This window comes from Capsicum annuum, chromosome 5 (genome assembly GCF_002878395.1).
Source record: "Capsicum annuum cultivar UCD-10X-F1 chromosome 5, UCD10Xv1.1, whole genome shotgun sequence".
Taxonomy (NCBI): Eukaryota; Viridiplantae; Streptophyta; class Magnoliopsida; order Solanales; family Solanaceae; genus Capsicum; species Capsicum annuum.
Window position 1 is genome coordinate 13,325,638 of NC_061115.1, and position 11,916 is coordinate 13,337,553.

The 11,916-nt window shown below is 42.9% G+C and overlaps 4 protein-coding genes and 1 non-coding gene across 5 annotated transcripts in view; 1 reads left to right on the top strand and 4 right to left on the bottom strand.

The window, feature by feature from the left end:
* Positions 1-2,215: 2,215 nt before the first annotated feature.
* On the bottom strand, positions 2,216-9,123 carry LOC107872249 (uncharacterized mitochondrial protein ymf1-like). Its single transcript, XM_047412535.1, has one exon. It carries the CDS (start codon positions 9,019-9,021, stop codon positions 8,542-8,544), a length of 480 nt encoding a protein of 159 aa, XP_047268491.1. The 5' UTR covers positions 9,022-9,123; the 3' UTR covers positions 2,216-8,541.
* Positions 5,036-5,108, bottom strand: TRNAK-UUU. Its single transcript has one exon. It is a non-coding gene; the product is annotated as a tRNA-Lys (tRNA).
* Positions 7,646-8,618, top strand: LOC124898706 (putative cytochrome c biogenesis ccmB-like mitochondrial protein). Its single transcript, XM_047412534.1, has one exon. The coding sequence runs from the start codon at positions 7,646-7,648 to the stop codon at positions 8,264-8,266; it is 621 nt and encodes a 206-aa protein (XP_047268490.1). The 3' UTR covers positions 8,267-8,618.
* Positions 9,124-9,146: 23 nt separating the features above from the next.
* Positions 9,147-11,916, bottom strand: part of LOC124898704 (60S ribosomal protein L2, mitochondrial-like) — a gene marked incomplete in the record, with an annotated part of 11,258 nt that continues 8,488 nt past the window's right edge. Inside the window, 2 exon segments of the mRNA XM_047412532.1 lie at positions 9,147-9,426; positions 11,387-11,916. Coding sequence (XP_047268488.1) covers positions 9,310-9,426; positions 11,387-11,916 — 647 coding nt within the window.
* The window catches only part of LOC124898705 (cytochrome c oxidase subunit 2), a 16,867-nt gene continuing 14,493 nt past the window's right edge, over positions 9,543-11,916 (bottom strand). The window contains exon 3 of the mRNA XM_047412533.1: positions 9,543-9,786. The gene's annotated coding sequence lies outside the window, so the exon portion shown is untranslated. The remainder of the gene's footprint in view (positions 9,787-11,916) is intronic.

The following is an 11,916-nucleotide window of genomic DNA, read 5'->3' on the forward strand; positions in this document are numbered from 1 at the left end:
TTATTTTATTTATAAAATAAAAAAGTAAGCAAATTTGGATTAATGATATGATGATATAGTTATTTTTTTTAAAAAAAGTAGATTATATGTTGCAACAATTAAATTATTTGATGCAACAAGTTCACTATGGTTGCAACAGATGATATATTTGTTGTCACAGATGATTTATCTGATGCAACCTATATCGAGTCACAACTCAATAAAAGCAGTTCTTGGAAAGAACTAATTAATAATAATAATCTGAAAAGTCATGACTTATCAAAATATTTCTTAATTTAATTAATTCATTACTTTTAACATTAATAAAAATGTAATTAATAAATGGAGGTGAACAGTTAGATTATATGTTGCAACAGATATGTTATCTGATGCAACATATTTTATATTTGTTGCAACAAATAATATATCGGTTGTCACAGATATGTTATCTGATGCAACATATTTTATATTTGTTGCAACAAATAATATATCGGTTGTCACAGATGTGTTATCTAATGCAACAGATATAGAATCTGTTGCCACAACTCAATAAAATTGGTTCTTCGAAAGACTAATTAATAATAATAATCTGAAAAGTCATGACTTATATCACAATATTTATTTTCTGAATTTAATCAAAAATTTTATTAATGTATGGAGGTGAATAGTCGCGCCTTTTTGTCTGGTGCAACAAATAAACATCCTGATACAACAGATGATACGTCTGATGCAACAGATAATACGATGATGCAACATATAAATAGTCTGATGCAACAGATTACTCATCTGATGCACCAGATGATTGATCTGTTTAAATTGTGGGCACTTGTGCTGGATTCATAATCGGGGTTCTATCCATTGTTGGAAAAATAGAAGTGCACCCAGATAACAAATACGAATAAAAATCATAATTTTGCTTACCAAAGTAACCTATAAAGTAATGCCAAAGTGAAAAGTGGTAGTAAATAAAATTTGACCTAAGAAATTGGTCAGATCGCAGCAGTAGCGCTGTATCAACAACAACAACAACAACAAATGGTCAACAAGAAGAAGATAAAGCAGAAAATGATGAAGAAAGCAACAGAAACAGAAACAATTAACAACAAAAATCGCTAAGAAAGAGAAAGCAACAATGGATGAGAAGAGAGAGAAAGGCGCCTTTTTTTCCTCCGTTTTTCGTTATTTTAGGTATACATTGGGATCAAAGTGTAAATTTAAAAACTTGTGGGTTATTTTAAAACTTTTCCAACTTTCTTTATATGTAATAAAGTAATTGTCACCTCAAGTTAGAACTTATTTAGGACTCTTTAATTATGGTTCCTAGATTTAAGTTAATGGTCTTTTTTTCTTCTAAAAGCTTAATTTTCAAATTCAAATATCCGTAAGTCTTTATTTAAAATCTATTATTAAAATATTATCGTTAATAATAATATAACTATTACAATTATATTTTTTATCTTTCATTTAATATTTAATAAATAAGATTCATATATTTTTTTTTATAATATTTAAATTTTAAAAGAAATAAGTTTGTGGAAGAGTAAAAGTCTATGAAAAAATCATGTGTTTATATTTTTAAGTTAATAAAAATCTTTTTGTTTTATAACAAAGGATAAATTTTTGTAATAATCTATATATAAATAATACCACCACTCCTACGTTTTTTCAATAACAAAAAAAAATTAACACTACTACTACTACTTGATTTATGTTATAAATGTATTTTCATTATAGTGAATGTCTATCAAGATCTATTTTAATATCTATTAGGATTTGAAGCATCTGTCTTTTACTCAGACTAGGAGTAAATTTACCCTATAAATAGAGGGTATCGTCACGACAACTCAATTTGTCCGGTAAACTACTCGGGGCTCCCCATGGTTTAGTAAAAGGGAGGGGATATTTTTTCTTCATCCGGGGGTTCATTCATTATGAACTAAAAAGTGGTTGGCTGATTAGTGAGGTCTTAAAAACGTCATAGAATTCATGATCGGCCATTCCATTTTTGCTTTCAGCAAATAGGCGACGCGAATCTATGCTTTCTATCTTTCAATCGGATACCAATTGCTTGGATGCGTTTGAAAGCCTCGAGATGACTTGCAGAAAAAATGCTTTCTAGGTTTGTCTTGTGTCTCCAAAACAAACGGTCCATTTATTGATGGGCGAACGACGGGGATTGAACCCGCGCGTGGTGGATTCACAATCCACTGCCTTGATCCACTTGGCTACATCCGCCCCTACCCCCGCACAGGTTGAAGTCTCTATCTACGATCAGATCCTTTCTGAACTCCCCTATAACCGCTTATCAAAGAGAAGCTTTTTCCGTCACTATAGTGGCAAGTCTATTGTTGTGTTTCGGAATTAGGGGAAACAAAGCTTCAAACAAAGAGGTTGGGCTGTTCACTTCATTGATTTGACTTCACTTTACTTAAGATTAAAGATAGGGGCCGGGCGGGCAGTGAAGGCTCATTTAGTAGACAGCGAGCGAGCTGCAAGCACCTACTCCTATCAAAATGAAAAGCAGCAAGCGGAACTTGAACTTGAAGAAGCGAGCCTCTATCAGAGAAAGCCATTGCGCGCTAGCCCCTTGTATAGGGTTCCAAACCTGCGCACCCCTAAACTACAAGCTTTCTTTGAAGCCCCTACAACATGGGATATTTGAAGAATCCCCTTTCTACAAACCTTTCTATAATATAAGAGAAGCTCTTCGAGCTTTCTTCGCATGCTTGAGCGCATCCCCTTTCTATTAGTAAGGTTGTCAAATTTCCTTTAGTTCCTTTATGACTATAATATAAATAATAGGGGTAGGGGGGCGCTAACGAGCAAGAAAAGGGGTGCGCTAAGGCGCAACGGCTTTCGCGCAGCTGCTACGCCCTTGCTTCTTGCCTTATCTTTTACTAAGAAACTAATCTAAATAGAAGCCCTTCTTTCTCAAAGTCAACTTTCTCCCTTCTTGCTTTAGTGAAATAGGGGGCGCTAACGCGACCTTCCTTCAGCTGGCTTCGCCCTATCTATTCATCTATTTTCTCAAATGGATATTTAGGGATCTCTCTTGTTCATAGATCTTGAAACCAGATCAATATCCATTTCTCAATAGATCTATTTATCGATAGAAAGATATAGATCTCTATATGGATCTATCTCCATATCTAAATATGGAAGAACCGACACTTAAAGGGCGTAACCAACGGAAGGTTCTCACCCTGTCCCCGACATTGTTCTCCGACGATGTCCCCTGGGCAAAAGATGGCCCTTGGGCCACTTGACTGGTTGGAAAGGAGCCACCATTCTCTTTCTTTCTTCTTCCGATCAGGACAAGTGGGTTGGTTCGTTTCGTCCTCCTATCTACGCAATTCTCTGTCTTCGTTCGTGATCATGTTGGGCGAAAGGTAGTTGTAGAGGAGCGTTCAGCCACTGTAAGGAGAGGGCCTTCTTCTTTTTCTTTATTTATTTCATTTTCTCATATTTTGCCTTCTATATCTTATATAGATTTTTTAGCGTATAATAATTACCAATACGAGGACTATCGACTTCGCTTTCAACTTATAATAGAAGGGTCTCCTCTTCCTTCATTTCGGTTGCTTGTTAGCTTACCGGCTGAACCATCATCATCTGCTTGCTTGGTCACTTTCGTGATAAGGCGCTTAAAAGGATTCTGGATTATATATATTTTGGGAACTAAAAGAGTGGCTGGTTGAAGGGAAAGGGAAGCCAGAAAATCCAGGGAATCGACGTCCCCCAAACCATTAGACTTCCAGAGAAGAGGAGTCCGGTCGCCATTAAAACCCTTCTCGTAAACCGAGGAAATATCAAATCCAATTCCGATACTGGGTAGGATTCACCAGCCGCTAGACATAGCACAGAAGCCAACAGTAGTATGAATGGGACAGGAACTATTCGACCTCTTTCAGGAAAGGGCCTTACACACGGGGACACTGGCTGATCCCGCCGACAGGAGCAAAGGAAGGTCTCTTTCGCCTACGAGCATTTGTACGAAGAAAGGAGTCTCGTACAAAGGGTTGGAAAGAAGGCTTTTACCTTATTTCAGGTGGGTTAGTGCGTATCTGTTCGGGCGGAGGCGGACAATGAAAAGACAGAAAGGAGCGAATGATGCCAACCAACTCGACAAAGACATTCAGATATGAAAAAGATAAAGAAAGACGTGTTAAGCTTGTGTTTTCCCAGCCGACTCGCACACGACCGTCTTTCTTCCGAAAACTTACTCTTGAAAGCGTTGCATGTTGCTACTAGAGGGCAAAGGAATTAGCTTATGATGAAGAATAACAACAAAAAAGCTTTTCTCCCCAACCGAGGTGATAGACCACCTTATGGCCGATGTGATTACCAGCCAAAGGGCAAAAAGACGGGGTTGAATGCGACTCTACCAATACCAATCTCCTCTGGAGCAAGGAAAAGCAACTCTGCCTGGTATCGGTAACGATTAACATATTCTTTTTTTTTAGAGATGGGAACCCTTACTTAAGAACAGAGAGTGGTCGAGCAGTATAGTAGTCTGCTGGACAAACTTGGGGTAACAATCTCGGTAGCAAAATCGATAATATCCGAGAACGGAACCATCGAGTTTGCTAAGAGATTTTGGACTAAGGATATGCAAATAGACTTATCGCCAATTTCTCTTAGGGCATTAACTGCTTGTCGAACGACTGTGGGTCTTTTCCAATTGTCAGCAAGATATTCGATTTCTATATCGATGCTTCAAAGGCTGGGAGGGGCAGGATTCAGAGTTCGGTCGCGCTTACATTCTACTCAATCTAAGCGTTGGGAACGATTGAAAGCTGCTGCTCAGAAACCACACAGGTCACACTTACTATCTTTAGAATATTGGATTGGAAGGAAGGGCTTCGCTTTCCGATCGCTTTTTGAGGCCGGTTTGGATGAGCGTGGGCAAGTTCGGGATTCACTATCGCTTTCCGCTTGGAGCGGCTCACCCCCTTGTCACTTAAAGGGCGAAGTCGCCGAAGCGAGTCGAAAGGCCAAAGAGTCATCTTTGAAGGCTACTATGCATCCTTATTCATAGTAGAGTGTAAGGTAGGTTTGGGTATAGCAGGACTTGAACCTGCGACCATTAGGTTAAAAGCCCAATGCTCTACCAACTGAGCTATACACCCAAAAAAAGATGTAGTAGTAAATAAGGATTGGTACGGAAAAGAGGCCGGCCCCCCTTCTTCTCATCATATTAAAGGAGCGCGGCTCTGTATGAGGCTCGTACTGCAGAGCAAGCGGAAGAAAACGTAAGGTCGCGCGTTAGCACTCCTGCAAGAAAAGGGATGCGCTAAGGCGCAAGGGCTTTCGCGCAGCTGCTACGCCCTTGCTTCTTGCCCCTTATTTCAAACTCAAGGAAAGCCTTGATCGATATGAGAAAGATGCGCTCAAGCGCCCAACCTATACAAGGGGCTTGGGCTCGAAAGCCGGCCTTACTCAACAAGCACCTTTCTTAGTAAGGTTGCTTCTTTCCACTCATTGAAGATTCTATCTACAAAAGAAGGTCAACGGGGGATACTCAAATTGCTCTCACTGACACCAGAGAAGGTGAGGTCGTCTTTCTTTCCAGCCGCCATACGGTTCGCCTTAAAGCCTTAAGGAGAAGGGGAGGAGCAGTTATCTATGTAATTACGTTGTTGGCCGTTGTTCCGGTCGAGCACTCTCTTTTCTTTGTCCAATTCCGTCTTACCAAACAAGACTGACTTCTTACCAACCCGCGAAGGGTTGTGAGGCTGGACCAGGTACGAGGAATGAATCTATATCTGTGCACGAAAGTTGCTGGCCGGCGGCCGCTCAACTGTTCGAGCGCAATGCAGTGGTGTTGGTTCCGATTCGACAAAGGTAGAATGCCTGGTCGAAGGTCCAGTACAGTAGGTAGCAGGCGTGTTCGTTTTGGCTCCCGAGCGAGAACGATAAATAGGCGATGCACCATCCTTGCTGCTACGTACGTTTTCCTTGACTTGACAGATTCATTCAATTGAACCCACACTCAAAGGAGGACCACAAGCTCGGGGCTCGACGAAACAGAAAGTTTCAGCATGTTGAAAATGGGGTTAGCGTGAAAGAAAGAGCCCGGCATTCATTTCTGAATGAATATTCATAGCTGAGTCTACTAAAAGAGGGACCAGCCTCGTCGTGGTGATTAGAGGACACCTCTGATCGTTCACCTCTAATGTGACACGTTCCCTCCCAGTTATATGATCAACGGGATCAGTCGGCTAGAGAGCGGGGCTATTCTTCTTCCGGGGAGACAAAGTCGTCCCTTCTACTGACTGAACCCTCAGTTCGGGGGCCTTCGTCAACATGTTACGAAGCTCCAGTCTTCGGTGGGTCACCATTACTTGACTTAGAAAGGCGAACATCTGGGCAAGGGAAAGCGCAGTGCGCCTGGTGCAAATGGCTTTCTTTTTTCATGATATACCAATCAGAATGGAGGGTCCTACCTACGTACATGATTGATAGAATCACTACGTAGGGGGGGCGGTCAACTTGATGCGGGAGAGGCATGAGTGCAGTTCAATCTTGTGGTGTATTCGTTTGTAGTGAGTAGGGCCTCTTTCTCGTTGATCAGTTCTCCTCCGCTCTATTGAAAAGTAGGAATTCCTACGGCGGTTTTGTCAACGAACGCGTCTCGGGCCGGATTGACTAACCTAACCCACCCTGTTGGAGGCTTTTCCATAGTTGGGTGTCCGCTTTAGTGTGATTTACGAAGGCTAGGCTAGGTTTGGTAATATCCAAAACAAATGAAAAGAGATCGGGGTCGATAGGTGGCAGTTGGCAAGGAACTTGATCCCCCCCAAAAAAAGGGGGAAGCCGCGGTCGAACTCAAATTCTAGAAATAAGTCGGGGCCCTTTTACCAAGTCTACCAGATAGAAGATGATAGAGGGCCAACTATCGTTGCCTTGCACAAGACGGTGCCCTTTCACTTCGAGTTCCTTCCTTCGTAGTCAAATCTGATGATACGCTTTGGCGATGTTACCTACCAAATAAAAGGCCTGCTAGGTGATCGAAATCGCTCAGGTGAGGACTCACTCACTCATCTACTCCTTATCTATTTAATACTTTCTTCTATCTACAACAAACATTTCAAAGGCGACCCGCCGCGCCGGGCTATAAGATAAGATACAGTTCTTGTACTACTTGATTAACTGGTAAGAAAGAGCTTCCGTAAGAACTGGAAGACTCTTGTATGTACGGTAACCCTCTCTTCCGCTACTGGTGGACTGTTGCACAGAAAGGGCGACAGAAGGAACCTTTCTTAGCGCGCTTTTCAAGCGCTTAGCTTCTGCTAGTGGCGGGGCGGCAAGGCCATGTTGTTCAGTTGGAAGCCTAAGCCAAGAAGGTACGAACGAAGTGAGGGGCCCCTTTAGAAGATAGGGGGCGGCTTTCTTGTGGTAGTAATTGCGAACATCTCTCCTCTTCTCTTAGCGTGCACAATTTTCTTACATGCCGCCTTAGGCACATCTCTCTTTCTTAGTTTCACGCTGGACTAATGATAATGAATGAAAGTCAGTCTTTTAGTAAACGTATATAAGCAGCTCTTTAGTGTATAAGCAATTCTTTAGTGGTCGCACCGAAAGTACGGTGGAGGTTGGTTGAAGATGATGTTACGCGGCGTTCAGAACCAGTCTTGAAGTGAATGAATTATAAAGAAGTAAGGAAATGAGACGACTCTTTCTTGAACTATATCATAAACAGATCTTCCCCTCCACACCAATCACGAGTTTTTCTCTATTCCTCTCGTATATCGTCGTAACGCCCTTAATGCTAGGTTTTGAAAAAGACTTTTCATGTCATTCCCATTTAGGTCCGATTCGGATCCCTCCGTTGTTTCCTTTTCCTTCCGCACCTTTTCCTCGAAATGAGAAAGAAGATGGTACACTTGAATTGTATTATTTAAGTGCTTATTGCTTGCCAAAAATCCTACTTCTACAATTGGTAGGTCACCGGGTTATTCAAATAAGTCGTGTTTTCCGTGGTTTTCCCATGTTACAACTTCCGTACCAATTCGGTCGATCCGGAATGGATCGGTTAAACATTCCATTAGGTAGCCTGGTCTTGACTCTTCTGTGTGGTATTCATTCTCGTTCGGCTCTTGGAATCACATCCAGCAGTGGTTGGAACAGCTCGCAAAATCCAACCACTTCACCTACTTCATTGCCCCCAACCGTTTCTCGTACCTCTATTGAAACAGAATGGTTTCATGTTCTTTCATCGATTGGTTATTCCTCTCCGTTCGTATCTCTTTTTCCAATTTTGGTCTCGATTAGTTCACAAGATTGAATGGCCAATTCTCCTCCAAACCCTCGATTCGATTGTTTTCCAAGAATGTTGAGCCGGGTATGTAAGCCATGTATCTGGGAGGAACAACAATAAAAGAAGGGCTTTCGGTTTTGGTCTTGCAGCTATTTTCAAAATATATATATAAGAATCCCTTTTTTAGAAGAAAGATTATATATATGTCCAATCTCTAGTGGTGGTGGAACCAACCAAGATGTATGTCGTCCGACCCGACCTCAGACTCTTTCTTCCCGACCTATTTGACTCTTTGGCCGTAGTTATTTAGGTGGTATTCCGAGATCGAATTCCTCCCAGGAACACACGAAACAAAGATATGAACTGGGTAAATAGAAATGGAAAAGAGATGTTTCTATTTCATCCAAATTAGTTGCTTTTTCTACATCCATATGATCTACTAAAGTAGATCGGTATTGACCATATAATAAAAGCAGATCTTGGTCCATGGAGTCCCAAGAAGGTAAGAACTCCAACCTGTCCGATGCTTCTTCGGCCAAATACGATATACAAGTGGGACCTGCACTATGAGCAAGCTGTGCGAAAAACCGCTTCTTTTTTCCGGTTCCGAAACAACTTGGGCGAAATAGGGTTCTACCGGGAAACCATGGATTTTTGAGTTTTCGCCATTGGTTACTGGTTGAGCCACTGGAATGGAATGAGATAAGAATCTCTGGAGATCTTTCCTCTCCACTTACTCGTAACAGGCTTTTCTTCTGTAGAAGACTTCTTCCGAATGGCATAATTGTCCGACACTACCTTCCTCGATCTTCAAAGAAAACTGACTCCTCCTACTCCTGCTTCTCCTGACGGATAGGATCCTCCTTGGTCCTTCTTTCACTAATGGTCTCACCATTTTCTAGTAGTAGTAGTTCGCGCGAGGGACTATCCTTTCTATCGCTTGCCCTTGCCTTTCACTCTCATTTGGTCTCTTTCTTCTAAAAAATAAAGCGAAACAAAGCGCATGGCAAAGAAGCAGCCAGCTGACTGCCCCCTTCCACTCGGCCTTTCTTCGCTGTGTGAATAAGGTCTTAGTCTGTATGGGCATTCTGGGCAGGCCGCAATAAGTCGCTAGTCGAAGGTTTAGACCAATCGCAATTCATCACCATCTTGCCCGCCTCCAATTGATGACTGGCTATTATATAAGTGTTGACCTAAGCCCCTGCGCAGGGGCTCGGCTCCCGAACCGTACGTGAGCTGTCTCGTACGGCTCTTCCTAAGAACTTGAAGCCCCCTCTCTCTAAATAGAAAAAAATGCATTTACAAGACAAAAAACACTTTTGCAAAAAGCCTTCGCCCGCCTATTCTATTCAACGGGGCTATTAGAGAAGCTGCTTCGTTCCTTGACTTCTTTTCTCAGTCAAGCTTCCTTGTTCCTTAGTGTAGTCTCGGTCCATAGTTTAAGACTCCGTTCCTTATAGCCTAGTCTATATCCACAGCTGACGTGACTCCGTACCGACGCCTTTCCCTTTGTATAGTATACGGCTAAGTGACTTCATAACCTCAACCTACTTTTTTGCTTACTGTAGCATAGGCCTTCGTCGGGCTTTCGTCCCTTCGCCTATAGACGGCGGCTTGGCTTCGCTATCGCTCATGACTTGGTATAGAGCCGTGTAGTCGTCGGTTTTACCACCGGAATGCCTATGAGATAGTGGTCGGCCTTTCTAATGCCTTCTTCCTTACTTTTCTTAGAAGCCCTTTACGACTATACTATAAAGGACAGGGGGGTGTTCACCTTTGGAAACTTAGCTACTTAAGTCCTTCTCAGAAAGTCAAAGTAAGGGCGAACGGCATTCTGTTCTACAGCTACAACACAACATAGAGTGTATTAATATGTATTATTGTATTAATATATTATTTATTGTATTAATATGTATTATTGTATTAATATTAAACATCTTAATAGTAGAACTACTTTCGTACTACTAAACAAGGAAACCTTCGGTTCCCTTTGTAAACAACGCTTATTTTAGTTTACATTCAAACCAAAGTAAACCAAGCCTAAGCGGTCACGACATCTTGTTGATATTGATTGAGGAGTTTGATGGAGTTTAGCTGACTGAATCCATAAACCTAGAAAGTCGCCGTCACTTTTTTTTTATTTGAATTTGACTCTATAGGTAGGTATCGGCGGGGCTTGCGTAATGTATTTGTAGTTAAGGCTGAAGTAGCGCTTTTTATTTGTGAAGATCTACTGAAGTACCAAAGGCGAACGGGGCTCCCAGGCCGGGACGTCTGGCAGAATGCTTGGCCTCCTGCGCTGGAAGCGAGACCCGAAGGGTGAGCTTATGGCGGTTAGCTTCTAGCACTAAATAATAGGCATTAGGCATTCTGAGCTGAAAGGAGGCAAGCAAATGAAGGGAGGCATTACGGGCCGACTACAAGAAAAGCAAAGCTTCGTAGACTCGGTCAAGTCGCTTATAGAATGCCGACGACTATTTTCCACAACATAAGTGAAGGGGAGAGGGAAGCGAGGCTTAGCGAGCTTTATAAGGCCGACCACTACATAAGCCGCTGGCGGAGAAAGCTCGAAGAGCTTCCCTTCATTCATTACTAAGCCAAGGTCCCAGGTCTCCGAGTCAGCCCGCGCTTTTTCGAAGAATCCTGCACCCATGGGCATACGGCCTGGCAGGCCTTCCCTTTCCGCCGGAGCTTCATGGGCGTTGCCCCGTTCCCCAATCAGATGTTTGGATGTGAGCTATACTCCGCGAGGAGCCAAACGGGCGTATGGCCTTGCCTTGCCATTTGACCTCTTTTCCCGTGTGACTAGGAATGCTCAGTGACAACCTCTCAATTGTCACCGCCTGGCCTCTCTTGCTACCACGGTAGCACCTAGTGTGGTCAGCACCAATCGTGTTCGGGCAACGAAGCTTACACTCATTCACATTGGTTCATCCTGCTATGCCCTGGGCCTTTTGCTCTTCTAACGTAAAAGGTGGCCGGCCATTCGTCAAGGCCCAGGAATCCGCTGGACATCTCAGCGGCGGGATTTGATACCCGCATCCGATCGAAGTTGCATTTTAGTGCTCCCCTAACATAAAAAAAAAGGGAGCTTTTTCGTTGTGGGTCGCTTCGCGCAAGACATTGCTTAGGACTAACGGGTCACACGACAGGTGCACGATCTACTTTGCACGTTCCATCCTTCAGCCCTTCGCCTATCGGCTTGGCAGGCAAGCTACCTTGATCCGTCTTCGGCTTCGATTCGTTACGCTCAGAAGCTCCAACAAGCCCTAAAGTCTCTTGCCACCTAAAACTCTGCCAAGAGAGCGCTGCTTTACGTTTGATCCTATGTACCCATAGAATGCTATGCGTTCTCCACTTTCGGATCTCGCAAAGAGAGAACGTGTTTTTTCCTCTGACTTTCTCTCTCATTCGCGGAGAGAAGAAAGCGGGCTTTGCTCCAGCTACCGCTATCCTTGGGAAACCAAAAGAGCTACCGAAGGAAAGGGATGCAGTCTCTCCCTTGGCCTTTGGAGAGGAGAGGGCAGAGAAGAAAACGTCCTTCGCGCAAGTTTCTTTGCTTCCTGCGTCCTTACTAGTATAAAAGGGGCTCTTCGACCAAGAAGGCATTCTGGTAGGAAGGCCGACCACTACATAAGTGGCCATCCGCCCAGGAGAGAAGCAAACTACCCTTTTTT